This window comes from Hirundo rustica, chromosome 3, assembly GCF_015227805.2.
Source record: "Hirundo rustica isolate bHirRus1 chromosome 3, bHirRus1.pri.v3, whole genome shotgun sequence".
Lineage (NCBI taxonomy): Eukaryota > Metazoa > Chordata > Aves > Passeriformes > Hirundinidae > Hirundo > Hirundo rustica.
In genome coordinates, this window is record NC_053452.1 from 30,906,025 (window position 1) to 30,933,314 (window position 27,290).

The window sequence follows — 27,290 nt, forward strand, 5'->3', positions numbered from 1 at the left end:
CCCCGCTCCCCGCGGCCGTGCGAGGGCCGCTCCCTCAGGCCGTGTGGGGGCCGCGCGGCGCGTGCCCGCCGGCCGTGCCCGGTTACCGTTGCCGGGGCCCGGCGGCGGCGATGGTGAAGGAAACGATCCGGGTGTACGCGCGGGTGAAGCCGCTGGGCAGGCGGCAGCAGGCGGGGGTAGGCCGGGAGCAGTGCTCCGGGGGTGCACTGGGGATGACTGGGGATGCACTGGGGATGCCGGGGAGAGCCAAGGGCTGCCCGGGGACCCGCGTTCCCCGCGCAGGTGGGGCAGCGGGGCGGGGTCCCTCTCCTTCAAGAGGCTCGGGCGGCTGGCGGGGGCGGAAAGGCTGGTGGGTGTGCGGAGAGAAGCTCTTGCTCACCGCAGCCTTAGGAAGTTCATAAAATCACGAAGTAGAGGAGTTTAGGCTGTAACTGTTGGGGGAGCGGCTGAGGAACTTAACTTCCAGCCTAGTTATTAGAAAGAGGCTGGGTAGGGAAGCGCTTGACGCGCGTCGCTGGGTTTGTGCAGTTCGCCGGTGTTCTTTTCTGACCTGGGGAGACGCGTTGCTCCCAGTGCACGGCTGCCCTCCCAAGGGATAACAAAGATAATGGACGTGTTCCTCAGGAACCGTGCATTTAGGTCTCTTAATTGCCGTCTTGTTTTCAAGCAGCTCATCTAGTCGCAGCCTTTGTCTTGTAGTCTTTCCAGATTTTTTGGAGAAGTTTGCGCTGGGGGCAGTGCTTTGGTTTTTTATAACATCACAGATATTCAAGTGGTTTAGTAACAAATTATGTCAGAGAGGCTATGCTTTTGTTGTAGTGTTTACATGGTAACAGGATAATGCTGGTATGTGCTGGTTTTGTTGTATAGTAGTTAAGGAAGATCTGCTCACTTATTTAGTGCAATTTTTAACTAATTTGTCTCTAGGCAATTACAGGTGCTAAGCTTAGGTAAGTGTTATATTTAAGGGTAATGCAGTTCTATTGATGAAGTTATTCTGTGACTTTGTATCCATCCTTATTAGATTTATTCAGTTGATAATGAGGAACCTCTGTCCAGTCTGGAGATTACTGTGCCACGTGACTTAGCAGATGGGTTCATCAATAACAAACGAGAAAGCTACAAGTTCAAGTGAGTAGAAGCCTTATCTTTATAACTTCTGCCTTTAGTGATTGACAGCACTATGTGTAGTGATACAGATATATAGAATGTGGAAAAGTCTAATTTTAAAATTCAATTATGGTATAGATGGGTTTATTTTCATATAACTCCCTTAATAAGAGGAATACTTCAGTATATGCTCTTTACCACAATGGGTCTGACAGCATTGGATAAAATTGTCATGCTGTTGTCTGTCTATTGTAAGTCATTGTGCACTTCTAAATCTCATCTCGAAGATTCGTTTATCAGTTCTTCTGTTTTTGCACCTTGTTTTGAATTTGTGTATGAAGACTGAAGCAGGACTGTGTGTTTTCTTGTGATATAATGAGTTTTTATAGACTGGCTAAAGAAGTCTTGATGCAATACATTCTGTTTAAAAAAATGCGTTTCAGGTATGGCCAAAACAAGGTAAAGAAAACCAGAAATTGTTGAAAGAAATAAATCCTTAGTTGTAAAGTGCAAATATTTTTTAGGAACTTAAAATCCATACAGCAATAGCAAACATTTTTATTACTTCAACAGAAAAGTGAGGCAACACTTTAAAATTTTGGTGATGAATAAAAGTAGATATATCATCACCTTTAATGGTGAGGTCGAGAATGTTTTTTTTCCAATTTGGATACGCTTCATTTCTTATAGTAAACAGCAAGTAATTTGTTTCTCTATGCTATTAAAAAAAGAACTCCACATAAACAACTGCAGCTCAGACTGATGTGGTTTTACATCAGATAAGGTAATCTGCTTGGAAAGAGAGGAGCTGCCCTCTCCAAACAGATTCACATGCAACATTAGGCTGTCAATGCCCAAGTCTGACTTAATGAATGCCGATAATTTTGTCTGACTTTATAATTTATTAAAAACTCTGTGGAGATGCATTTTGAGAAACCCTATGCCTTATTATCCTTAAGACAATGAAAGAATAATTGTTTGAGTTACTTGACTGATTAGCAGGCTAGAATAAATGTTTTTACATTTTGTGTATTTCATTTTTCTGTGATACTGTACCCACTGCATGGGTCAGCACAGTGCCTTTTGACACACCACACACCCAGTGTCTGTAAGGCCTTTCTACACACTCTGAGGAATTCTGTGCAAGACTAGAATTCCAAACTGGGGGGCAACATATCCCTGCTGGAATAGGTGGACAACAACTTCCTAACATGCAGTTAAGCCAATCAGGATATTTAGAAGCATGGGTGCATTATTGAGGGATATTAAGCCTGGAGGTAGCTTTAACTGCAGCAGCCATGAGATAATGAAATTCAGGGTACTGAGAGAAAGGGGTAAGGCAAAAAGCAGGATCACAACCATGGACTTCATAAATGCAGACTTTGGCTTGTTCGTGGATCTGCTTGAAAGAATTTTCTGAGACACGTTCCTGGAGACTTGGCCAGGAAAATTGGCTGATTTTCAGGGATCACCTTCTCCAAATTCAAGAAAAGTCCATCTACATGAACAGAAAGTGATGCAGAGGCAGCAGGATGATTGAAATAAATGGTCCCTTCCAACCTCAAGAATTCTGATTCTGTAAAATAACTGCAGACATTTTATATAGAAAGTGACAAAACATATTTAAATATCTCATTGTGACCTATAGTAATTGTGCAGCAGAATGAAGGAAATGGCTGGAAAAAATGTGAGCCTGGCTGTACTGGTGGGATGCTGTATTTGGTTATAGTGTAATCTATTTATCCAGAATTCAGTGTGGTGCCAGTTACAAACACTAATTCTCTTGATAGATTTAAAATACAGTTTATTTTTTCTAAGCCACATCATTTTATCAGAGGATTTTATTGTACAGATCTTCTCAAAGCAGCTCTGTGTACAGCCTATTTATGTACAATAGCACAACAGCGAGCTGTGGGTAAGACTACAGGGAAAACATTGTACTAAGTTATGTAAGCCTAATGATGTAAACATTGTATTACAAACACAAACAAAAATGTATGAATCAAGTACTGTTTTAACATTCTAAACAATTATTATTTGCTTAATATTTTCAGATTTCAGAAAATTTTTGATCAAGAAGCAAAACAAGATGTGATTTTTGACAGTATTGCCAAACCAGTAGCAGAATGGTACGTTGTTGACCTTGCAAGTAACCAGGGAAAAGCTATTCCTGTTTTTGTTGTATTACTTGAAGAAGAGCAGTCAAGTCTTTGTCTAGATGTTGTAAAAGTGGATTGATGTTCTAATTTACTAAATACTGACATGTCTGAATGCAGACGATTTACAATCCCCTGAAAAGTTTATGCATATTAAGGTTCCATTTTTGACTCTTAAAATAGCAATGCTACTGTTGCCTCTTTTTTTTTTTGAATAGCGATAGAAATCCATGCCCAATTCTTTTTTTTTTTTTTTTTTGTCTGTAATATAAGCTGACTTCATTGCCTTAGAACAGTATTTTCTATGTAGTTTGATGTGGAGGCAAAACTAATGAAAATTTTATCCGTCCATATAATTTTCATTAAGCTAGGGACTCTCATTAATGTTTGTGGAAATATTCCTAAATCTTTACCTTATTACTTTTGTTTTAACATGTAAGGCGGTGCTTTTGGCACTGGTTTGTTTTTTGGTTTTTTTTTCCTCCTTCTTTTTCATAATCAAACAATGCTTACATCTGACAGTTTGCAAAGGTAAATATTTAAGATTAATGAAGACTTCTGCATTCAATGTGCGGATTGAATGCCACTCTGAAACAGGTGGATTTTCCAATGGAAAATGGATTTTATGCCATTCTCTTTGCTTGTTTTACTGTCCACATTGCTGAAGTTTGTACTGGTTTTAGAGTGGGAGATAATCCCATGCTGGAGGAAGCAGAATTTCTCCCATGCTGGAGGAAGCAGAATTTCTGCATAGTGTTTGCTTGTTTATCAAATTTACTGCTCAAAATCCAGACTTGTAGTGAGTTGGGAAGTACTACTTCAAGTTCCTACTTTTTTCTCATTCCTTGTCTAATCCATCTGTTGGTTTAAGCCATGATTCTCCAAGTTATTCCTCAATCTGTTGCACAGTCCTGTGTTAAGCACTCTAGAAAAACAGACATCTCCATCTGGACACTAAGCCTTTCTCAAGTTGTTACATGGAAGAAAAATATATCTATCTCTTTATAGTTTCATTTTCTTTCTCGTCACCCCTACTGTTTTCTTCTCTAAAGTCCCTCATAAAGCAGAAAGGTAACTGACAGTGAAAATGAAGAGCCAGTGAATTTGAAATTTCATTGGAATAAGCTAAATATACTTAAAGATAATGCTTGTTATTTTCCCATCCCAAAAGGTATTTCTTTGTTTATCTGACATTATCACATATAGCTTCACATTAACTCATATGCTTAATTTTAGTATTTCTGGATTTAATGTTGACTGCAGAAAAAAAATCTTTATCTAATTTGAGTGTGTTTGAAAAGAGAAGCATTAAAAATCTCATTGTTACATATTATGGGCTTAATTACCCCCAAGAGAAGCTGAGAGTATTGAAATTACCAAGCAAGAAACTGGCCACCTTTTTTTCCCTTTGGAGTCTTTTGCTAGAATATGGAAATGTTTTCCAGTTGAACAGTTCATCTATACAGTGTTCTAGTAAACAGGAAGGAGTATTCTTCTTTATTTCAGCGTTAGCTGATAAAAGACTTGTTTTATATATTAATTTTCTCCATTATGTTTGCTTTAGTTTCAGGGTTTAGATATTTTTAAATACTTGAAAGTACTTAAATACTGTTTAGGCAGACAATTATCTCCAAATAGATGAGTCTTTATATTTAATGCTAAAATTGACTTACAAGACCATTAATGAAATCAAGATTTTGTCTCTGAGCATTATAATGCGGTAAAGCTTCTAAATTATGCTTGTGTTGTTACTGATATTTTTAATTGTATAGAGTAGGCAATAACTGAAGTATGCTCATGTTTTTATCCACTGCCTTAATTTTTTACCTCTTTTTAGACAAAAATATATATTTCAAAATATCTTCAGAGTCATGAGGTTCCTTGGCTAATGAATTCCTGAACTGGGCCTGAACTTTATTTCACTCTGTGGCTAATGATACCATTTTCCTTTCCATCATGGGACAATAAGAATTGCCCTGTTTCTCTGAAAGACCACAGTTTTTCCCAGCAAAATGTCCTTCATTGTTTGTTTCTTTCACAGTCAATATTCTCTAGCATGAAAAAGCTGTTGCAGGTACACACATTTCTGTTGTTGGAGTCACTTCACTAAGGGAACAGGTTTTTTGTGTGTATTTCCAGGAAAAAGAAAGAACCAGGAAAATATCAATTAAATAGTTCAATGACATTTTCTTTGTCATGCATTCTTACAGTCCTGACAAAATTCAGTTAGAGACTTGAATGCTCAGGAAAAAAAAAAAAAAAAAATCTTGAGCATTGTTTGAACTGAAACCAGAGAGGCAATGTTCAGGATTCTAAACTCTTTCTAAATTGTTCTTGGATGGATTGAAATTGGATGCAACTGTCTTTTCTTTTTTTTTTTTTTTTTTCTTTCTTTTTTCTTTTTTGTGTTTGCTTTGATGTTGGGCCACTACTTCTCTTTCTGTAAGTCCAGTTACATTGTCATCTTGCCTGTGGTTTCAGAGGCACCAGACATTAGTTTGTTTAATTTGCTTCTTCAGTCATAAGTGCCAGCCTCTGCAAACCATTATAAGCATGATTTGCTTGAACTTCATTACTTTTTTCCTAACCTTGAGTCATCTTACATTTTTTCCTTCTATTTTTAAATATATATTCTTGATGTTTTCGAAGCAGCACTAATTCTGTCACTCTATCAAAACCAGAGAAAATAAATAACACCCTACTTTAAAATTTTGCTAATGATTAAGCACTGCTTTAGCCTCACAAAACTAAACAAGGCTACTCTCAAAATGTTTCAAATATTAGTATTATGATTATGTATGCAATCAGAAATTAAGTAGAAAATGTTAACTGTTTTGAATTCACTGAGTTTTCAGTTCTAATATGGCAAATGTTTTGGTATTAGTTTTCTTGATTTATTAAAGAATAACATTTGAAAGTATTTTCTCTTCAGTTGTCTCATGCAAATAAGAAATAGCTCAGCAGTTTATAAACCTAATGACAATTACCTGTGATCTTTTGAAATATTTGATGGCCTTGGGGGTAATGCTCGCCTTCAGATTCTTTCTGGTTTCTTGTCATCTGCTATATTTATCCTAAGACTTAGCATCTGTAATATATAAACTACTTCAGTTTACTCTCAACTGGTTTTGTGGGGTTTTTTTCCTACTGTGTATTCTTACATTCTTACTAAATATAGTAAAAATATTTTTATAAAAAATTATTAATTTTGTACCTGGATATATTTATCACACTGTGTTGAAATTAGTGGTCGGGCTCATTTACATCACAAAAGTCTGTAGAATCTATACAAAGTAAAAATTCATATTGTTTCAGATGTCATCTTGAAAGAAATGTAGCCTAAACATTCCCCTAAATAGAGAAATTAGTAATGCTAGCTGTTCTTTCTCAAAGTGAGTACAATTATGAGGCAATAAAAAGTGGAAAGTGTCATTGATGTTTCTTCTCAAATGACTATTAGTTGCTTGTGTTTATTTTGACTTAAATTGTGCAATTTAGAATTGTTCAAGAAGATTGTTTAATTTAAGTTACAGTTTGACAGCTTTGTTTCAGAATAGCTTTGTGTCACTTATCTGTTATGGTGTTTATGGTGACATTCTAAATATATTCAAAGATCCTAGTCAAAACAAGAAAATATATTACTTTTTTTCTCTTTTTTCTGTAGGAAAACTTAAATTTCTAAGGAGATTTGCCTGGACTAATCTCTCAAAAACAGCTACATGCACATTTGGAAATCAGTTTTGATTTTTCAAGATGAGGCATTACCAATCTTGATTTGTTCCACAAATCTGGGAAAGACATAAAGAAAAAAGTCATACTGAGATACTTTGTTTATTTTAATTAAAGTAAACTTTAGTCTGACCTCCAAGTGTTAGAAGATACCTGAAAACTGAATTTCTGTGAAGACAAATTCTCCTGAAAATTTATTTTCCAGATCCCAGAAATTAAGTTCTTCCTTCTTTTTATCTTCAATATAATTTGGAAGGGGGGGGAAGGCGTAGTAATGCACTCCCACACCCAAGCACGTGTTTCTATATAAAAAAGAGTTTCAGTTTACCTTTGAACTTAAAAGGAAAATGGACTAGAATCTTCGGTGGTACTTTCACTGTGGTTGGTTCAGTGCCAGCACAGGGGCACTGGCTGGGCTTTAGAAATGTCTCTTAACATCTTGTAACTGCTTCTATTGGCAACAAGCCAAATTATCCCTCCTGAATCATTATTTATAAAGGTGCACAAAGGAGCTGAAGTGCTTTTTGAGGGTGTTTTAGCAAGGTGTCAGGGGATTCTCTGACACCTGTGCTTGGCTTTTTCTTCTGTTTCTGTATTTTGTGTTTATTAAAACCTTCACTTTATGAAAGACTGCTGAAGAGCCATCTCGCAAAATTATTTTAAGCCATTCTGAGAAGTGCAGGACATCCTCAGAGACTGATACATTTACAGGGCTCACAAGACTCTGGCCATGTGCTAAACTGCATGAGGAAGGGGCAAGGAGGCTGATTTTGCCAGGACTGTGTTAATTTAATTTTTTAGTATGAGTGAGTTGAGGTTTATTGAGATGGAAGAAAAATGAGGGACACTGAAAAAATTTTTCACATCTGCAAGAACTGAAATAGAGAGGGTCAACAGTATCCAAATATCAAAGATACTGGTGTCTTCTGATTTTTTCATTATTCTTGTATTTTATAGTTATTGAATATTTGTTTTGACCACATGCCTTTATGCTACTATTCATTTAAAATCAAGATGGCAGAACTCAGGTAAAATTATATGAAATATAATTTTATATATATGTAATATGAATTATATATATATATAATATGAAGCCAAAATAAACTAACAAAACTAAATAAGTTTTTAAGATGAAAGTTATTTCTTTATCTCAGGATTTTCTCTTACCTACTTAAAAACACAGAATTTAGTCTTACTTAATAAGGGATTTTCATTGTTTTATTTATTCATATTATAAGCTTTGTACAGGACTTTCACTTTAAACTTTTTCAACATATTAGAATAATTAAGTAAGAAGGGATCTCGGTAGGTCATCTGGGCCAATCTTCTGAGGAAAGCAGGTCTGGCATCCAGATCACATTTCTCATGTCCTTGTCCAATAGAACTTCAAAAATGTCCAAAGATGGGAATCCCACAATCTATCTAGGACCCTATTCCAAGGCTTAACTACTCTCACTATGAAGAATATTTTCCTTATACCCATTTGGAGTTTTCTTCTCTTGCAACTTGTGACTGCTGCTTCTACCAGCGTAAGCTTCTAAAGATCCATTGCAGAAGGTGGTAATTAGGCATATGTAAGACTTTCTCTTCTCCAGGTTGATAGGAAACAGTTCACTTGGCTTCTTGGGCATGATGTGCTGCAGCCTGAACTCAGTTGGTTCTATCAGGCTTACTGAAGTTTCTTTAGAGCATTTTTTATCTACTGGGGAGCCCAAAACTGGGGACAGAATTAAAAGAGGAGAGTTTATGCAGTTTTTTGTTTTGTTTTTTGTTTTGGGGGTTTTTTTGGAGGTAACTGTTTTCTTCAATTCAGCAAAACCAGTGCAGCAGCAGAGGAAGCAGAGTGCTTGGTTATACTTAGGCAAAAGCCTCCCTAAAGTCTCATTAACAATGAGCACAGAAACAAATGAAAAGTTCTGTGTCCATAAGCTTTAAATAGAACAAATGGTCTTCGCTGGAAATTAAAACAAAATGTAGTCAGAAAACCCGACCACAATAGAGAAACCTCAGTCTTTTTTCAACCTCTGTCTACTGTCACTGGGCTTTTACCACTATTTATATTGTCTCAGATACTCAAGGACAAAGTACTGAATGATATTTTAGACTGTAGTAACTACCCATAAATTGTCTAGCTCTCACTTGTGGAATTTGTCACTTGAGGAATGTTAGGCAGTTGTAAACATAACATATCTATCAATTCAAGTGGAATTGCTTCCATGAGTTATACTTCCATATCACACTATATTTAGGAATTAGGCATCTTTCAGGAATGAGACAAGGCAGTGGAGTGACTGGAAATGCCAGTACATAACTCTGTAACAGCATTAATTTAAATAAGGGTCTGAACTGAATTTTCAAATTAAAAGTTCATATCTCACTGTGCATGTTTTTAAATCACCGCTAATTACAAGTAAGTTAGAACATGCAAGTTACTTGATGAGTGAGTAAGAAACTTTGAGGGGAAAAAAACACATGGTATTGCTCTCCTTTACATTCATGTAAAAAATTTTCCTATGTTTGATAATGGATAGATTTTTGAAGTACGAAGTGCAGAAGTGAATGCATGTCATAATTTTTCATAAAGCCAAAACTGATTTTTTTGAGCAATCATCATTACGTAAGCTTTTATGTAACAATACTTGGGTTATTAAATGGTATTAAGTTTGTACTGAAAGTGGAATATATAAGGAACATTTACTTCAGCTTTCTGTTTTTCTATTATTTGTCTCTTTTTCAAAACAAGGGAAGTATAAAAATTAAGAGTATTCCATGTTATTTGGAAAAACATTTTTAGAATGTATGTTGGGAGATTCTAAGGCATTAGATGTACTTTTGATGCATTCAGATAAGTGTAAATCCTTTAGGGTGTTCAAGCATTTACATCAGCAAAAAATCTGAATCAAATTTTCCCCCTAAAACTCAGTAGCATATTGGAAATGTGGTCATTGAATTGAAACCTGATCTTGATCATGTGGATCATGATCTTTCTTAATACTTTCCAGGTAGAGAATTCTTTCCCAGTGGAGAGAAAGTGTCCTTTAGTATTCTGGTTAGAAAAAATACTAAAAAGTTTTGCAATTCCTGTCTCAAACACTGTTGTTGGGGAAGGTTTTTTTGATAGTCTGTGTCATAGCAGGAGTTAAAACTTTTTTAATTTATCCCATCATGTTGCTGCCATAATATATGATTAGGTTTATTTTGCAGTGGTATCAAATCAATCTTCTAGTCAGTTGTGTGCACAAACCACTTTTTTCTTGGAAAAGGTGTGATTTAAATTCTAAGCAACATAGAGGATATATTCAATGCTTTCTTTTCATTTAAACTTGTTGCTGTTTATCTCTGTAAGATGAAGCACAAGCTGTTGTGTTTCTAAAAACCAGCAGTAAGTTTTCAGTGCTTGATCAGAAAAGAAGCATTCGATACTTTGGGTAAAATGTAAAAACAGATCTAATCCTTTTCTAAATTATAATCATCTTGAAAAGAGCATATAATTAGATGATAAATTATAATGCAGAATAAAAGGATAAAGATTTAGGCATGTAATGAATGATAATTTTTTGTACTTTGGGAGTTGCTTGTCTGCAATTTATGCTGTTATTTGCTTTCTTTCCATTCACTCTGTCTTATTCTGATTTTCACCAAGCAAAATATTTTTGCACAATTTTCTGTTGTTCAATGATATTAACCTCACTAAAGAGAATTTCTTATTGCATAAATACTTCTTGATGAGCTCATAATACTTGGCAGGTAATCATGATATTTCTTCATCAATATTTTGCTTTAATCAACTTTTCTTACAGTGATCAGAAAGACAAGACTAACCCACCCACCTCAACATGCAGGAAACGTATGTAGATGTGGTTACATAGATATACATTTCCATTTCCAATATATCAAGCAATCTTTTTTTTTCCTTATATTCAATTTTGTTATATGTGAGTCTTCATATGACTTGATCACATGTATTTTCACTGAAACACAAAAATAAATATTCCATTTTAAAAGATGTATTTACCAAGTGTTGACATAATTATCATTTATGCTACAAAATCTGGAAATCCTAATATTCTGGTATCATGAGTTAAATCTAAAATTCAATTTGTTTAGTTCCGCCCTCTTTGAATTTGCAGCTTTTGACTTTTTGGGGCCTTTCTTGGCAGTCATGAAACAGATCTTCCACACATTAATAAGACATGAAGACAGCTCAGTATATTAAATGAAATTGAAATACAACTTTTTGGAGACCTATTGCATGTCCGTGTTTCCCCTGAAATGTCATATTTTTTGTGAAAATCTTGCCTTAACAGAATTTGAAGCCTTGGCCAAGTTTCTTTGAGATTTCCTTATAGGCAGAAATTCAAGCCAATGAGTTTTATCCCCATTCAATGCATCTTATCCTTTGCAGGTATGAATTTCAACAAGTCAGACTTACTGCTCATGTGCGTGACAAATTAAGTTTTCCTTGACACATTTAACTTGGTCTATATTTTCCAGATAGAAACATGAAATATGTGGTTATAAGCAGTACAAGCTAAACCAAATCAACAATTTGTTAGAAACTGACTTTTTAATATATATTTTTCTTTTCTTTTCATAGAACGTCTTATCACTAAGTGTTACAAATATATGCCTGCATGTTTTAGTCACTGTATTTCAAAGTTATTTTTCTCTGTAATAGGTGGGTTTAGGTGTAGCTTTGTATTGATAAAAAAACAAGACACTTCAGCAACTCCAGCAATCATAAGTTCAGTAAAATATGCTATAGAAAGATTTCTCCTAGTATTTTAGCTAATCTGTCTGGAAGTCATCCATGAACTTCTGAACAGGTTACTATACAATGTTGTATAAGTGCATGAAAGATCTTCTCTGTGAAGCCTCTCCGTGGATTATAAGTCTTTGATGTGTTTTGTTTGAAGTAGTAAAGAGACTACATATTCAACAAAATGTCTCCTTAACCATGGCAAAATTCATCTTTCAGAGAGTAAAAGAAATATGCAAAATTCTGATAACACCAAGGAGGCATGACTGAAAATACGCTTTTAGTGTATGATTTTTATTTATGCAGAGTTTCAAGTCCTCACACGACTACCATCAGTATCCATGTGAACCTGTGTAGTTTCAAATACGGAGTTTAACAAAAATTCAGAGACTCTGAAGAGCAAAGATTCATGCTTTGTGGGAACTGACATCTTGCAAAGTAGCTTTTGCTGCAAAGGCAGAAAAAAGCTGCTAATTTTCTACCAACCTTTCCCAGTAAAGAATCACTTCTACTACTCTTGGGGACAGCTATAATTTGCAAATGAGAATCTTCAAGATCTTTGGTGGATGCTGTTTAGAAAATATGCTCTTCTCCTGTCATAATGGGTGTTGCCAACTTTTTTTGGTACCTGCTGCAATTATATTTCAGGATGAAAGGGACAACGTGTATTTTTGGCTCACTACCCTGACTTCTGACTTCCCTCTAGTGAGGGACCTATCACTATGCCAAGGGTAATTATGCAGTATAGTTTGTTGTTTTCTTAAACTGTATTCTATGGCTGGTTAACAGTTTATAAAAGTTTTTTAGCTTTTTATTTTCCTAAAGGAATTGTCCTTCTATGGTTGAAAATATTATGTAGAAATCTTAAACTTCCTGAGTATTTAGGAAATAGATATAGATTTTTTTTGATTGATTTGGTATTGGTCCATCAAAATAGTTACCCTTTCAGTGTTAAACTCCTTGGGGGGTCAACTATAATTAGATTGATGGAGTTTTGGTTGAGGGATTTTTGCCTCGAAGTACTTAGAAGTGGAAAAGAACAAAGTGTATCTCCACCAAGTATTTCCTGTGGTGGTAAGTCCACAAGGCTCATTGCTAAGACGTCCTCTGTTGCCATTGATTCCAAATGAAGTTATTTAGAGCACGTGTGAATAAGACACATCAGACATGGATTTTTATGATGTAATCCATGTTACCATGTATAGACCTTCAAAATTGACATTGACTAATATTCATAATATTATATTTGAATGGTAGTTAGACATCTTCAGTTTTGAAATGTGTTCATTCATAAATTTATATGTATGCACACACCCTTAACTTTTGTGTAATTCATAAGTTTAATTCTTTCTCCACAAGCTGATGCAGTGGAAGATTTTAATTTTCACTGTATCTTTCCCTCTACTCTTTTCAGGTGAGATTGTAGTGTACAACTTGCTTCTGAGACAAAGGAGATTTTTCTGCCTGAGACCCTAGCCCCTTGTTTCTTATACGTGTTTTGCTTCTCAGACTTAATAAGGAAATATTTTCTCCATCCTGTCCTCATGGAGTTGCCTGTTACTCTTAGAAGACTTTGCCAGCAGTTTCACTGGTATTATTGGTAGTCTTCTTTCCTTACATGTTTCCCTAACACCTCAAGCAGGCTGTCCTTAAATTGACTTGGTGGTAGCTGAAATACACTCTGAATGAAAGAAATGTGTGCAGTAAATATGGACAGGATGAAATTATTTGTATACATGTAATTATACACACACACACATATAGATACACATAAATTTAGAAAATAAGATTGACTTTTAGCTCAGAACTTAAAGAACATAACTGTGTAATCAAAATCATCTCTGTAATGCAATATTAAGATAACCTGTAATTGCATTGGATTAGAAGAATGCATTATTGACATGGATATGTTCACTTTTTATGAGCTGTCAGGGTTTTCTGGAAAAGTTTTCAGAGCTGTGCTGATGCACTGCAGAAAATATAAGAACACATATGAATCAAATAGCAAAAAGAAAACTCACTGACTTTTGCAGCTGTTTTGACAGTATGTGACGTTCTATCCTGTGTTTACATGTGAGGTGATTCTAATCAATAGTTTTTTCTGTAGTACAGGCATGTTGAGTTAATAGTTCACAGCCACACATTTACTAGTTTTTAACATGTTGCAAGGCACAACTTTAAAGAAGTGGAGTAAGAAAATTTAGCAACTCCAGTTGCTAGCTCTGAAGAGCCAGAGAGCTCTTCTGTATGAGCTGAAGAGCAACCGTACTGTGTCAGACCATGGTTCCACCTAGTGCACTATGTTGTCTCTCACAGGGACTAACAGACAATGCTCAGAGGATAAAAATAAACAGAGTAAGCTTGTAGAGCTGCCTACCCCATGTACCCTCTCAGTCTTGGTCTTTAGTTATTTGTAGTTTAGGGACTTTCTGATTTCTCTGCGATTAGTAGCTCTGAAGAAAAAATTTTTGGTGATTTAGTCCAATCTCTGCTGAAGCCTGTGTGATATTTTGATGTCCAAAACATGGCATGGCAGAGTTGCACAGCTTAACTACGATTTGCTTGAAGAATCATTTCCCCTTGCTAAGTTTGAATCTGCAGTATCTGAACTTCTGTTGATACCCCCTACCTTCTGACAACTCATTACTGTTGTCAACATTCAGATATTGTGACAGTGGGCACTAGAGAGTCCTAAGATGGATTAATGAGGTGTTTTATCATAATAATTGTTTTGATTTTTAACATCTGGATTCTAATATCTATATATATTTGGTCTTTGCACGTTTTGGGAGCAGATGTTTGCTGTAGTTCCTTTCAACATGTTTCTGTTTCTGTCTTTGACATCCTACTGTAATGGATTAAAATAAGTGATTTGGCAACTACTCAGGCCTTTAAATAAACTTTAATAAGTTGGAGAATCATTGCATCTCTCGTGGCACCTGACCAGCAGCTATCTATATAAATATTTCTTTTCATCTTATGCAAGGATTGTTTTCCCTCTAAAATTGTAGCTTATTTACCATTTTTTCTTTAAAAAGAATTCACGAGAATAATTTTTGCTTTTCAATTTGTTGAATAAAATTGATAGATCCTTAAGCATAGTAAATCTAATCCAAAATTTAAGATGATTAAGCTTATCTACTGTTTGGTGAAAATCAGGTGGAAGTCAATGGTGGCAGTGTGGTAAATTAGAGAAAGGTATTTGAACTGGACCCTTTTTAAGCACTTTTGCAAACAGAAGTAAGAGGTATTTAAAAGATGATGAATGCCATTTCATGCTGTGCCATTAATAGCTATTTTGTCTGTTCCATCAAAGCTTCTTGTACACTCAGAAAAGTTTGCTATTACTAATGTGGGTTTGTGTGTTTTCATAGCAAATGAAGATTTTATTACACTGATTTAAGCACGGGTTTTCCTGCATACCTTTATCCAAGCATGGTCTGATAGTTTAGTATAGTCGTATTCCCAGAATAAAAGATGGACCCTGGTATAACAGTATCCTTACTGAGCTTCTAACTACAATATAGTTTTTTATTTGCATTTAATGAAGTCCTGTGTGAAATATTACTTGATTCTTCTGGTGTACCAATGGCACGGTTACTGACATATGCAGTCTTTAAAGATATTAAATATCATCCTTGCAAAAATCATCTGCCAAACTAAAAAGTATGAAAAGTTAGTGTAAATAGTAATAAGTATGATTAGCTAATAATGAATTAAGTTAAAGCGTCAAGAAATCTTTCATTCTAGATCGTTTAAATTCTATAGAATCCAGAATATATATATACTTAAGTGTATTCTTGTATTACCAAAGATGGATAAGTAATTAAGCTAAGTAATTAAGAATTAGTTGATCATGGACAATGTGTTCTGCCTTAAATATTAATTATCTTCTTCTGTTTTTTTAATTGTATAGTGTTTTGGCTGGATACAATGGTACTATCTTTGCATATGGTCAGACAGGCAGTGGAAAAACTTTTACCATCACAGGAGGAGCAGAACATTACAGTGAGCGAGGCATCATTCCCAGGACTTTATCTTATATTTTTGATCAATTGCAGAAGGTATGGAACATTATTTTCTGTTTATTTTTAATGTCCGGTTTCAAATATTTAACTACTGCTAAAGATTGTTTCTATAATATTGTTAGTGGCAGTCCTAAAACTAATGCTCAAAGAAAATATCTAACTTGACACGGTACTTACTGTGTGCAAGAATATATTTGCAGTTGTTTTGGCTACCTGGTTTATTGCAATAGTGTGAAAATAATGGACATTGCTGTGGGAAGTTCCTGTAGTTTTAAAATCCAGGCTATTTTTAGTTGGTGCAGTGTACCTTCAGATCACACAGGTGGTTCTTCTTGTCTAACACTTATATCAGTTCCACTCTGGTTTGGTATTGCATGGATTGCATTTCATTTTGACTTTCTGTGCAATGAAATGAGATAGTAAGCCAAAGGATGTGCCAGAGTAAGCATACTGATTGTTTGTTATGTTTATTATGTTTGTGAAAAATTCCATTTTCTCTTAGTGTCTGAAACACTTACATGAGTGAACACAGTCAAATATTCCAGTACTTTTATAATTATAGGAGGCAAAAGTGAAGAGTTTGTTGTAATTTATGTTTTGTCTCTTAATTTACTCCACCAAGCCTATGACTCATTAATCTTCACATTCTAGCAAAGATATTTATTTAAGGCAATTTAAATATTATTTGACATTAACATAAATCATTCCACTCTACTTTTATACTATTCCAGTCATGTACTACAGAGTACCAGTCTGTTTGCATAAGGGTATATGCCTCCGTCACATTAATATGCCCTGTCTCAGGAAGGGTTAACAACAGTAAGTAATTACTTTGGTTCTTTGGAATTATGGCTTTGGCAAGTAAATGTACACAGTACATCCCACAGAAACTTGCCATTGTGGGAAAGGAAATGAAAAAAACCCCCACATGATCATGTTATCTTAGACCTTCTGCTACACTCACACAACCCCCATGGAGGGCTTTTGTTGTGGAAAGTGAACAGGTTTATCGTGTAATTGCCAGCAACAAACAGTACCAACATACCAACATTCTTTTCTAATATTAATTATGCAATAAAAACAAAATAGGATGAAAAATAACTGGTATGTTTTTCACCTTCTCAGCACAGAAGTACAAATGTTTCCCTCTTCAGACTGGGTTTTGGATCAAAATCTATACTCAGTTATGCTTATAGGGCTTTTTCAATCTTCCTACTTCCAAATCATTGTTTCATATATATATATATTTGTTGTTGTTGTTCTTAGTACCTTTTAAAGAATCTCTTCTAGGTGTTTTATCTTTCCTCTTGCCTTTCTTTTCATATCTTTCTCCTGTTTCATTTTTTTATACCTACAACTGTGGTTTGGAAGGTGTTCAAATAGTGGACAAGAATAATTTGCCTTCTAACCCTAAGTAGGATGAAACAGGAGAAAGTGAAATCAGGGACATGAAATACAAGACTTGTTAAGCTCTTACTTGGACAAAGACACTGCAATTTGAAACCAAAGAAACAAAACTTTTTACCCTAAATGAGAAGCAAATCAAGCCCTTTTCTTTTAATAACATCTCCTTTTAATTTAGAAATTCTCCTATTTCCAAGGCATCCTGTTTGAACTGTTCCTTACTACATTTTTTCCACCCATCTGTATTGTATCTTTTAAATTATGTCCCTTGAAATAGTGAACTGTCATAACCAATTAAAAAACCATGGGAAATAATTATTAAATGAAATTGACAAGTTATACCTCAAAGTATTTTCCAAAAAAACCCCAAAAAACTGTAGTGGATTGAATTATTAAAGTTCTACTGTGATATGAATGCTTTTACAATGTCTTTGTCTGCTGAAATTAAGTAACTGATTTTTTTTTTCTTTCTTTAATTTTGGAAATCAAAGCCCACTATTTTGAGGTTTCTGTTGTTTGGATTTGGCTTTGAGGCAGGGGAAAATTCTGTCTGCAAAAATCAGTTGTGCTAAATTACTTTTTGGCAATGTAATTTACCAAAAGAATTGTGATTGCAGAGAACAGCTGACATCATATACAGCTGTCTAATGTTATGATGGAGAGAAGATCAGTATGTCATTGATGTTTCTAAATGAAGTAAATCTTATTTTTGTTGCTGTTTTTGCTTTTTTTTTTAAGCATAGTCTTTCTATCCATAATATGAGCATTTACCTTTTTATACTAACATTCCTTTTTAATGCAGAAGTGAAAAATGTCATGTTGCATAGTTCTGTAAGCAGCTCCTATGTTCTAAATATATACAGACTTTTTAAAGTATACAGAATCAATTAAAAATCCCAGACATCGGGATGGTGTGGGGTTTTGTGGAGGATTTTTGTTTTAGTGAGTTTTGTGTATATGTGTCTCTCTTTTGGTTGGAGTTTTTTGTGATTTTTTTCCTTTATTCTTCTTGAAGAAGAATGCATATTATGCATATGGTAACACACAATATAAAAGTATCACAAATTGAACATGCACAGCATTCCCAGGAAAAGGAAAAGACACAAAGTGAGAAAGTGACCTGAAGTCCTAGAAATAAATTTGACTTCTAATCTACCTCAGATTTCCATTTATAACACTATTTCTTCTCTTTTCTTATCCAGGACAGCAATAAAGTGTACACAACTCATGTTTCCTACTTAGAAATCTACAATGAATGTGGCTATGATCTGCTGGACCCAAGACATGAGGCCTCCAGAATGGAAGATTTGCCGTAAGTGATAAGATTAGAGAATATCATCAAAACCAAAAGAAATCATTTTCATGTACCCTGTTACATTGTTTGGGGACTTTTTGAAGCTGTGCTACTGATCTCAGTGTTAATTTAATCAGAATGCTTTGTCAATGGTGCCTTAATAGCGTGTTATTTTGTGTGTATGGAGGCCAGGGAGTAACCAAAGGTGAAAGGATTAAAAGTGTTTGTTGCTATTATGCAGAAGAGATCTCTTGCAGCAACTGACAAGGAGAAGGTGCACTTGTTTTTCTCATGGCAGCCTGCCTCTTTGTATGGCATGTATGACCGTGGAAGAGACGTGTAACAGGTGGTATTTCCTTGCAATAACAATGAGAAAATCTCCCTGCTTATAACTGGACCTTTTCCTTCAAGGATAATTATTTTTCCAGAATATGCAATTTTGAAATAAGGTAAGTTACTGCTAGAAAACAGGCCACAAGGAACTCCAAAGAGCAGTATATTTCCTTCAGAATGGATGGTTGTTATAACAGTTGTCATTGATCAGACACTAGCCCCTACTAATGCTTGGAGATGGGTAGCAAACAAAGTTTTGTAAGTCATGAATACTGCAGCTGGTGAAGTTAAGGGTTTCTAATATATAGGAAATCCTAGTCTCTAAGTCTGGAATAATGGTTTACAGCGTGTGTTATTTTTAAATAGCTAAGCAAACCCTAAATTGGTGTAAATAAGTGAGTTGTTTACTGGATTTGCAAGTGCCCTGAAATAATGCTGGGCACTCTGAATTTTATCACTCAACATTACAGCCACAGACACTTGTAAACAGCAAAGAAATCACTGCTGATACAAGAGCAGGAGACATACCGAAAATTTTCAATGGGGCAATAAAAGAAAATTGGTAGAATTTTATTTTGAAAAACTAATTATATTATTTGCATATAATTAAACCATTTTATTTATTTAAAAAAAAAAATCTTCCAACACAATATTTTATTGTGTTTAAATGGCGCTTTATTTTTCCTCATAGTGTGGGTTATCTAGGACATGTATGTACAAAATAATTTGCAAGACTGATCTTTATAAAAGAATCTAGTCTAGAGAATAGGAAGACAGCAGACAAATGCGAAAGGTGGGACTGGGCTGTGAATTGGTCTAATTGTTTCAGTTTCTTTATCTGAAAAATGGAAGTAAAATTTTGCTTTATGACACATCAGTGCTACAAGGACTCTGTGTATTTACCAGTGTCTTTCATGACGAAGTTCAGGACTCTGATTTATTACCTTCTTCCTGTGGCATGCAGACAAAAATTTTAAGCAGAAGCTAGTTGGGATAATATAATTTAATTTCTGTGTCCATTTTTATAGCATGTAAAAATAGTGTGTTACACTTTTTTCAACTTATTAAAGTTAATGCCATTTAGTTATTCAAGTTTATTGCATTATTAATTTCATTTATTAAGTTATTTGAAATTTTTATCTGAACTCATTACATTTAACATTTTATGAGAAGGAATTAATTAGTTTCAAAGGAACTGAATTTTAATAATTTAATTGCAACATTGAAACATTCATGGTTACCTGGCCTGGGAAATATGTCTTATCTTAAAACTAGGTACTGGATATTTGCTAATAATTGGGATTTTTTGAATCCTCCAATTAGTTTATGTATGGTGATTCAACTAAACTAAAGAATAACTATGTGTTGTGTATAAGGTTATTTTAAAAAGTAAAAATTGATAGATAATTTGATTGCAAATTAGGAATAAAACATGCTGGGATAATCATAATTGCCTGTGAACTTACATAGTATATACTACTGCAGGATGAGTTTTAGTAAGATAATAAGATTTTCACTGCAGAGTGACTAATATTAATAAGTGCCTTAAGGTTTTACTGTGCACGGACATTCTTTCCACTACATCATTTATCAACAAAATATGTTATGTAAACTAAAACTATATGTACGTGACTCATATTTAGCATGTGTAAAAGTATTTAATGAATAAATATGCTTTGTTTATTTTCTAATATTTTAGTCTGGGGATTCAAAATATAAAAATAATTGTGTCATTCTGATCTAAAAAGGGAGTAAAAGTTGCAGGAATGGGTAGTTGCATGATTAACTATATTTCAGTTACTTGATTAATTTTCTTAAATGATAAAGTAGAGGTTACATATAAGTAAATAGAAATCACGTGTTTTAAAATTTATCATGTGTTTATTAACTAATATATATTTGGAGAATTTGATATGCTTAAAACCTCTCAATATTTTAGTGATAGTAAGCAACATACAAAATAATGACTTTTTTTTGCTTGAAAGCCTTTATTTAATGAGACTATTAAAAAGAATATATGTTTTTTGTAATTTAAAGATGTCATACTATGCATAATTTTCTGTTGAACTCCACAGTGGATCCTCTAAGCTTTAAGCACTATAAAAAGCTAAAGATAGGGTATTCACCCTAAGTTCTTGGGTAAATATTAACAGTCAGGGCTGCTACTTTCCTAAGTCTTTAAGATGGACAAAAAGAGTATTGAAGAAATGTGTCATTTTAGAAGAATAAGCAAAAAGATTAGTTAACCGCATATAATGTGCAGATTGTTCTGGAACAGTATTTTTATCTATATTCTTGCAAAAGAAGGGGATGTAGTTGGAACGAAAGATAGGTACTTCTGACCAGCAAACTCTGCATTCTTAACTTTGTTACCAGTTCAATGTAAGGGCTAAACACAGACTGCATTCAGGTGATAGACGTTATGAAAGGTTTGTGGATACACTACAGGACTGTTGATAGTACTTGAAAAATGAGACATTAAAATTGTATTTGAAGATTAAGGCAAAGTGAATAAGAAACATTTTTAAAATTGTCCATTGCATCTAAACATTACATGATGAGACTTGGAATCTCAGCTTCTGAAGTCAAGGGTTTTTGTGTAGCCATTCTTTGTGTATTCTGTAGACTATGAAATTTTCATCTTAGCACTGCTTACTCATTTCATCCAGGTCTGCCAGATGAGAAGAGTCTCTCACAAAAACAATCATTACTTTTCTGGAAATAATTCCCTGACAAAAGCATGAACGTGGGCTGTATAGCTGTACATCGATATGTCTATCTGTATGCATAAATATACAGATTCCTACACAGAATTATGCAATTATTTACATATTCATGCATATGTAGGTGTATATATACATATAGATATTATATTTCTAATAGGTACATATATTTCTACAACAACTAACGTTAGTTTTGAAAACCCAATAAACTTCTATTTTAACAGAAGAAAACCCCTAGTTTTCTTAACGTTTAGTTGGATTTTTACTTGGAACCCACAGAAGTTATCATTTGATATACCTTAATGTTTCATATAAAATATACTTTAGTTTAAGCCAGCATATGCAGATGCAAAAAAAAAAAAAAAATTGAAGAATCTTAGTTGCTAGAATGAAGACATTTAATTTAATATTGACAGTCTAATTCTGTTTGTAGCTGTAGAGAATTCTATGTTCATACAAGGAAATTTATTGTTTTCAACACATAAAGGTATGAAATTATTGCTCTGAAATAAAGCGGATAGAAAACCATTTAAATACTTACTGCCACCTTATGTTTTCATAAAAGTTTTGCAGGAGTGTTCAAATTAGGAATACTTTTCTAAGGCTCTTAATTTACCATACATTTGTGCAAGAGCCTTTTTTCTCCAACAGGTTCTCAGTTCTAGTGTATTTTTAATTTATGTAACCCAATGTTACTGAATTTCACTTTGGTTACAACCTACCAGTAAAACTCTTCCTGACATGTTATATATTCAGAAGTATGAAAGGTTTTTTGACATCATATGTAACACAAAAGTAAAGGTCATAGAACCATTAGTCAAGAATGATTAGATTAATTCATAGGTAACCAGTAAGTTACTGCTCTACCTGTCTGATGGCAGGTGACCCTCTTGCATGTGAAGGTAGACTACAGTAAGCGCTGTTTTGCCTTAGAATGACAGTCTAATCTGCAGTTATTGAGGAGCTACTTGTCAGAGAGCTCAGACAACCATTAGTCCAGCATGATGTGGCCAGGGAAAAATAGAATCTTAACTTCAAGTCAGCAAAAAGGATTCCCCATTTTGGTGAGAAGATTCTTTAAAGTTTTCTTTTAGAGGGGAATTAATTTTTAGTATGATGCTGTCTGATTTTAAGAAAACTACACTTTAAGATGAGAACCAATTAACTTCAAACATCAACAATTATGCCTATATCAATATATTTTAATAACATGCAGAACCGTTTTGTTCTTATGGGGTCAGTGTGAAATAGTTTCCCTTTAAAACAAAACCTGTTACTGCATATTGGTAAAGTACCTCAAATGAGTTTATACTGTTCTGCTTCTCTACTGCCCTCCAAGGGCCTTAAGAGTTACCATACTGCTGACCTGGAAAGCTAAAACAGCTACTATAATAATTTTCCTTAATAAAGAAGGATAAAAATAAAATAATGTTAAAGGAATAATTTTGAACATATAGGAAATATATTTTGTTCAGTCTGATTTTTTTGGTGCAAATAAACCTGGTTCTCCCCTCCAGACTCAACAACGTTAATGTCAGCCCCTTTTAATTGCGGTACCAACTATGTAATCTGGAAGATGACCAACAATCATAAACCTTCAAGAACTATATTTTCAGTGTTCTTGAAATTATCAATATTTTAAGTCTTCTAGGGCTAATGATATTACTAGTTCACTTTTTTAATGTGAAATACAGTCTTTCAAAATAGAGTGTTCATTGTGTTACTATAGAATACCAAAGGTTAAAAGAATACAAAGTTTGGTAAGGTTAGACTTTTCTTTTTGTTAATGAGGAGATAGCTAAAATGTGAATAATTTCTTCTAAGAGGATTTTTTTAAATTACAGTTCAAACAAATTACACTTTAAATGCATACAATAAATTCAGCATACAAGATTTATTATTGTTTATTCACATCCATGTTTTTTATTGATTTGTTTCCTGAAAAAGAGTATAAGGTCCAGTTAAGCTTTTTAAAGATAACTTTTCTAGAAGCATTTGATGAGCGAATATCAAAGTTTATTTAAGTACTATTTTTTTGAGTGAGATTATTGAAGTTGCCTACAAATTCTAACAGATTTTGTATGTTTTGTTCCTACATGAACCACCAATCTCATTTCAGTTTTGATTACTTGTTCTACATGGTGGGGTGAGGAGGAGGAGGGAGAGAGAATGCACAGGTTTTTCCAGATCTCAGTAAGAAAGTTTTAGCAACAAATGGCTTAATAGGGTAGCCACTTTGGTAAGACAGAATAAGAGGAAAATATGTGACAAGTAGATCTTGCATCCCATCACGTGTTGGGTGCCCTGCATCCATGCAGCATTGAACAGAGCCTGAATGGATTTCCCTACGGCACACTGCACAAGAGCAGTACAGGTCCTGGACATGAAGAGAAGATCTACCTTGTGCTCTTTTGAGCCTTTGTATATTTTCCTTACAAGAAAACAGCTTCATTCTAGAAGGTGTTCTCTTGAGAACTCAGTGAATTTATCCTGCAGCCCAGGGATCTGTGCAGCACAACTCAGGCCTGAATGCCCCGCTGTGTGTGCAGCACCTCACAGGCTGTGCTCACTCAGGTTCACTATTACATGAGCCATTAACTCCAGAATATGTCACAACCTCCAGTCATGTCCATAACATCCAGAGCAGCCAAACTGGTTTTGTCTCAAAACAAAATCTGTTGGAGACAGTGAGAAGGATTTCCTATCACAATATGACGTGTCAAGCAAACAGTCTGCATGAGCACTTACTCCTCTCATAGTTCTGCCATGTCTCATAAGGGAGATTATGCTCTAAGTCTCTGCTCGAATGGAAAATCAAATCTGTATGCTCGTTAAAGTTGTGCTGGTAGCTGAATAACTTTGTAACCATGTCTCTTCAGTAAGTGTTGACTTTGTTCTCTGTTGTGGTATTCAGGGAGTTGTACTTCTGAGAGATCATGGTTTTGGGATGATACATGAGATGATTATCCTGACCGTTCTTTCCTAAAAGCTAAAGTTCCTTGCAGTTTTACAAAACTTTACCTATATGTATCCATTAATTTATCTGTTCTTCTGAACTGACTCCATGATACATACTTGGCGCTTTTCTCTTTTATCTTTTTCCTAAATTTATTTTTGGCTGTATAGTCTCCTCACAATGAAGTAGTATCACTATGTCCTGCTCATGTATTGGCATAGAAGTTGTGTATCTTCATATGTTGTTTGTTTGCAGCATTCTGACTAACTTTTAAATATTTATAAAATTTTTGAGATTATTTTAGATTTCTTCAATTCTAAGCCCTAGAGACAGATATAATAATAGGAAACTTGACTTTTTAAATGGTAATTTTTTTCCAAAATATATTAAGGGTTTTTAAATTATTATTTATAATACACAAATTAATGAGGTGGTATTAATTAATCGCAGGAAGCTTTAAGGTCAATGTTTGCCAGTAACAAGAACTTAAGAAATTAAAGCATTCAGTGTGCAAGGCTCTCTTGCATTGGTAGCAGCTCAGGTGATGCAGGAAAGGGCAGAAGTTAATACAGGACTACTGTAATCAGAACTGCTCTGGGCTTTAGTGTGTGATGCACACAGATGCAGACAGAATACAACTTGACATTATCAAAAGTTTGATATGCAAGAGCAGAATTATACTCTAGGGTTTATGCTTTGAATGGGGGAGCTGAGTTTTGTGATTATATGAGAAATGTCTTATACCACCACACAAAAATAAGGCTAACAGTGGGAGGCAATCATATTTCGAAAAGCAATTGTTATGACTATGAAAGAAGCTTTTTGTGTACTTTTACATGTCATTTTTCTTGAAAAGAGTGAGTGCATTGCAATGTGATAAAATTATTTCTTTATATCCATTTGAATGTTTTGACCATCAGACTATGAACTACTCTCACAATATCTAAGGGTAATACTATGGAATGCTGCTTTGATGCTTGATTTCATTCTCAGTTTGGGGCAGGTAAAGCAGAACAAAACACAATCTATCTGGTTTTGAAGCAACTTGAAGTAATTAACATGCAAGAACTACCTACAGATAAAAATTCAAACCCCGTACTCCCTCTTGTGGTTTATCTTGAAGACCATGAAAAAATATTTATATACATATATGTATAGGTGTTTATGTATAGATAGAAAAATATTATTTATACTTAGAAAATAAAGTTTTGGTTTAAATAAAAATAACAGCTTCCAATTTCTAAAAAAGTTCTAATTATTTTGAATTGTATCAGAACATGTAATTAATCCTGAAGAACAAGTTATTTATCCTCAGATTTAGTGTACTTCTGTTTTAACAGATTCTTCTCTAGGAGTTTTCCAAATCTAGTGAAGCAAACACTTGGCCTCCATGCTGGATACTATAGAACATCCCATCTGAGGAGACCCTAATGGCTACTCAGTAATGCCAATAAGGTTTAACTCCCAGTAATCATTTTGAAAGAAAAAAAAAAATCCTGTGTTAAAGGACTATTGAAAAAAGTGAAAAGGATTTTCAGTAATACTTAGCAGCTCTTCTGGAGCTTTTGCCATATCCTTGCTACTTGCATCCAATTCCTTTCTGAGAGCTTTAGTCTTATATAAGTGTAACTAAGAACGTTTCTAATGGGAAATAAATAAAATCATTCTGTTGGCTTGCTTTTAATTTTTAAAAAAACGAATAATTTACTGTTGTAGTTACTACCATTTAAGAATGAAAAGAGAAATAATCTTGACAAATACAAAGTTATTAGAAACATGTTGACTACAGCTGTGTTGATTCTGAAATATTCCATGCCTATTTATATGTCAAAATAATGGTATGCTTTGTGTATCGTCTCTACTTGGTAATAGCAAACAACCCCCTACGTATTATTTGTTACTCTTGAGATTTTACTGTATCTCACTAAATAAAAATCCCAAAGCTTTCTCTAAAACTTACGGTTTTCTTATAGTCTTTTCCTATGTGAAGTTTCATAATAAAGGAATAAAAAGGACATGACAGTAGAAAAGAAATCAAAATTTCCTTTAATGTTTATAATTTATTTTTCATGTCCTTTCATTATGATTGTGTTTGCATTTTAGATTTCACTTTTAGGTGTGATCAAAATGAAATTATGAAACAATATTGCATTAAAACTCTGGTTTTCACTTTTGTTTTTATTTTCCATGTAGAAAAGTGACAATAATGGAAGACTCTGATCAAAACATTCATCTTAAAAACTTGTCTCTTCAGCAAGCAACCAATGAAGAGGAGGCCTTAAATCTACTCTTCTTGGGGGACACCAACAGAATGATTGCTGAGGTGAGATTTTCTGCTCCAAATCTTTCTTAACACCACCACAGTTAAATTGGTCAAAATCATCTCTCCTCCTCTCTCAAATGTGTATTTTAGAAGTCCTTGGACATAAATTAGTATCCTCTTTTTGAGTGCTTTTCCACAATGAAATTAAAAAATCATTTCTCTGATGATAGTGTTTCAGAGTGGATCTGATTGGTGGTTCTTGATGTCCTAACTTACTGAAATTCAAATAAGTAGAATACAAAAATTCCCATAAATTATTAGACTGACTTTTGAATGTGGCGTGTATCAACATACATAGGCACGTAAAGGTAAGAAAATATGTCCTTGCAAAACATTGTCAAACATTCCCAGTGAAGTTTTACCCTGGAAGTGTTCATCATCATGTTGGATGGGGCCCTGAGTAACCCGTTTGAGTGGAAGGTGTCCCTCCTTATGGAGTGTGAGGGGACTGGGGGCTCTTTATGATCTTTAAGGT

At 34.4% G+C, this 27,290-nt stretch overlaps 1 protein-coding gene across 7 annotated transcripts in view; it reads left to right on the forward strand.

The window, feature by feature from the left end:
• The window catches only part of KIF6 (kinesin family member 6), a 153,901-nt gene that overhangs the window by 315 nt on the left and 126,296 nt on the right, over positions 1–27,290 (forward strand). For 6 of the 7 annotated variants that reach the window (XM_040060534.1, XM_040060536.2, XM_040060540.2 and 3 more), the window contains exons 1-6: positions 74–176; positions 1,025–1,131; positions 3,165–3,239; positions 15,671–15,818; positions 18,389–18,498; positions 26,686–26,815. In XM_040060534.1, the coding sequence (XP_039916468.1) occupies positions 111–176; positions 1,025–1,131; positions 3,165–3,239; positions 15,671–15,818; positions 18,389–18,498; positions 26,686–26,815 (636 nt within the window). In that variant the 5' untranslated portion in view covers positions 74–110. Of the gene's footprint in view, positions 1–73; positions 177–1,024; positions 1,132–3,164; positions 3,240–15,670; positions 15,819–18,388; positions 18,499–26,685; positions 26,816–27,290 lie in introns of those variants that run through there. The other variant, XM_040060541.2, reaches the window with a different exon arrangement.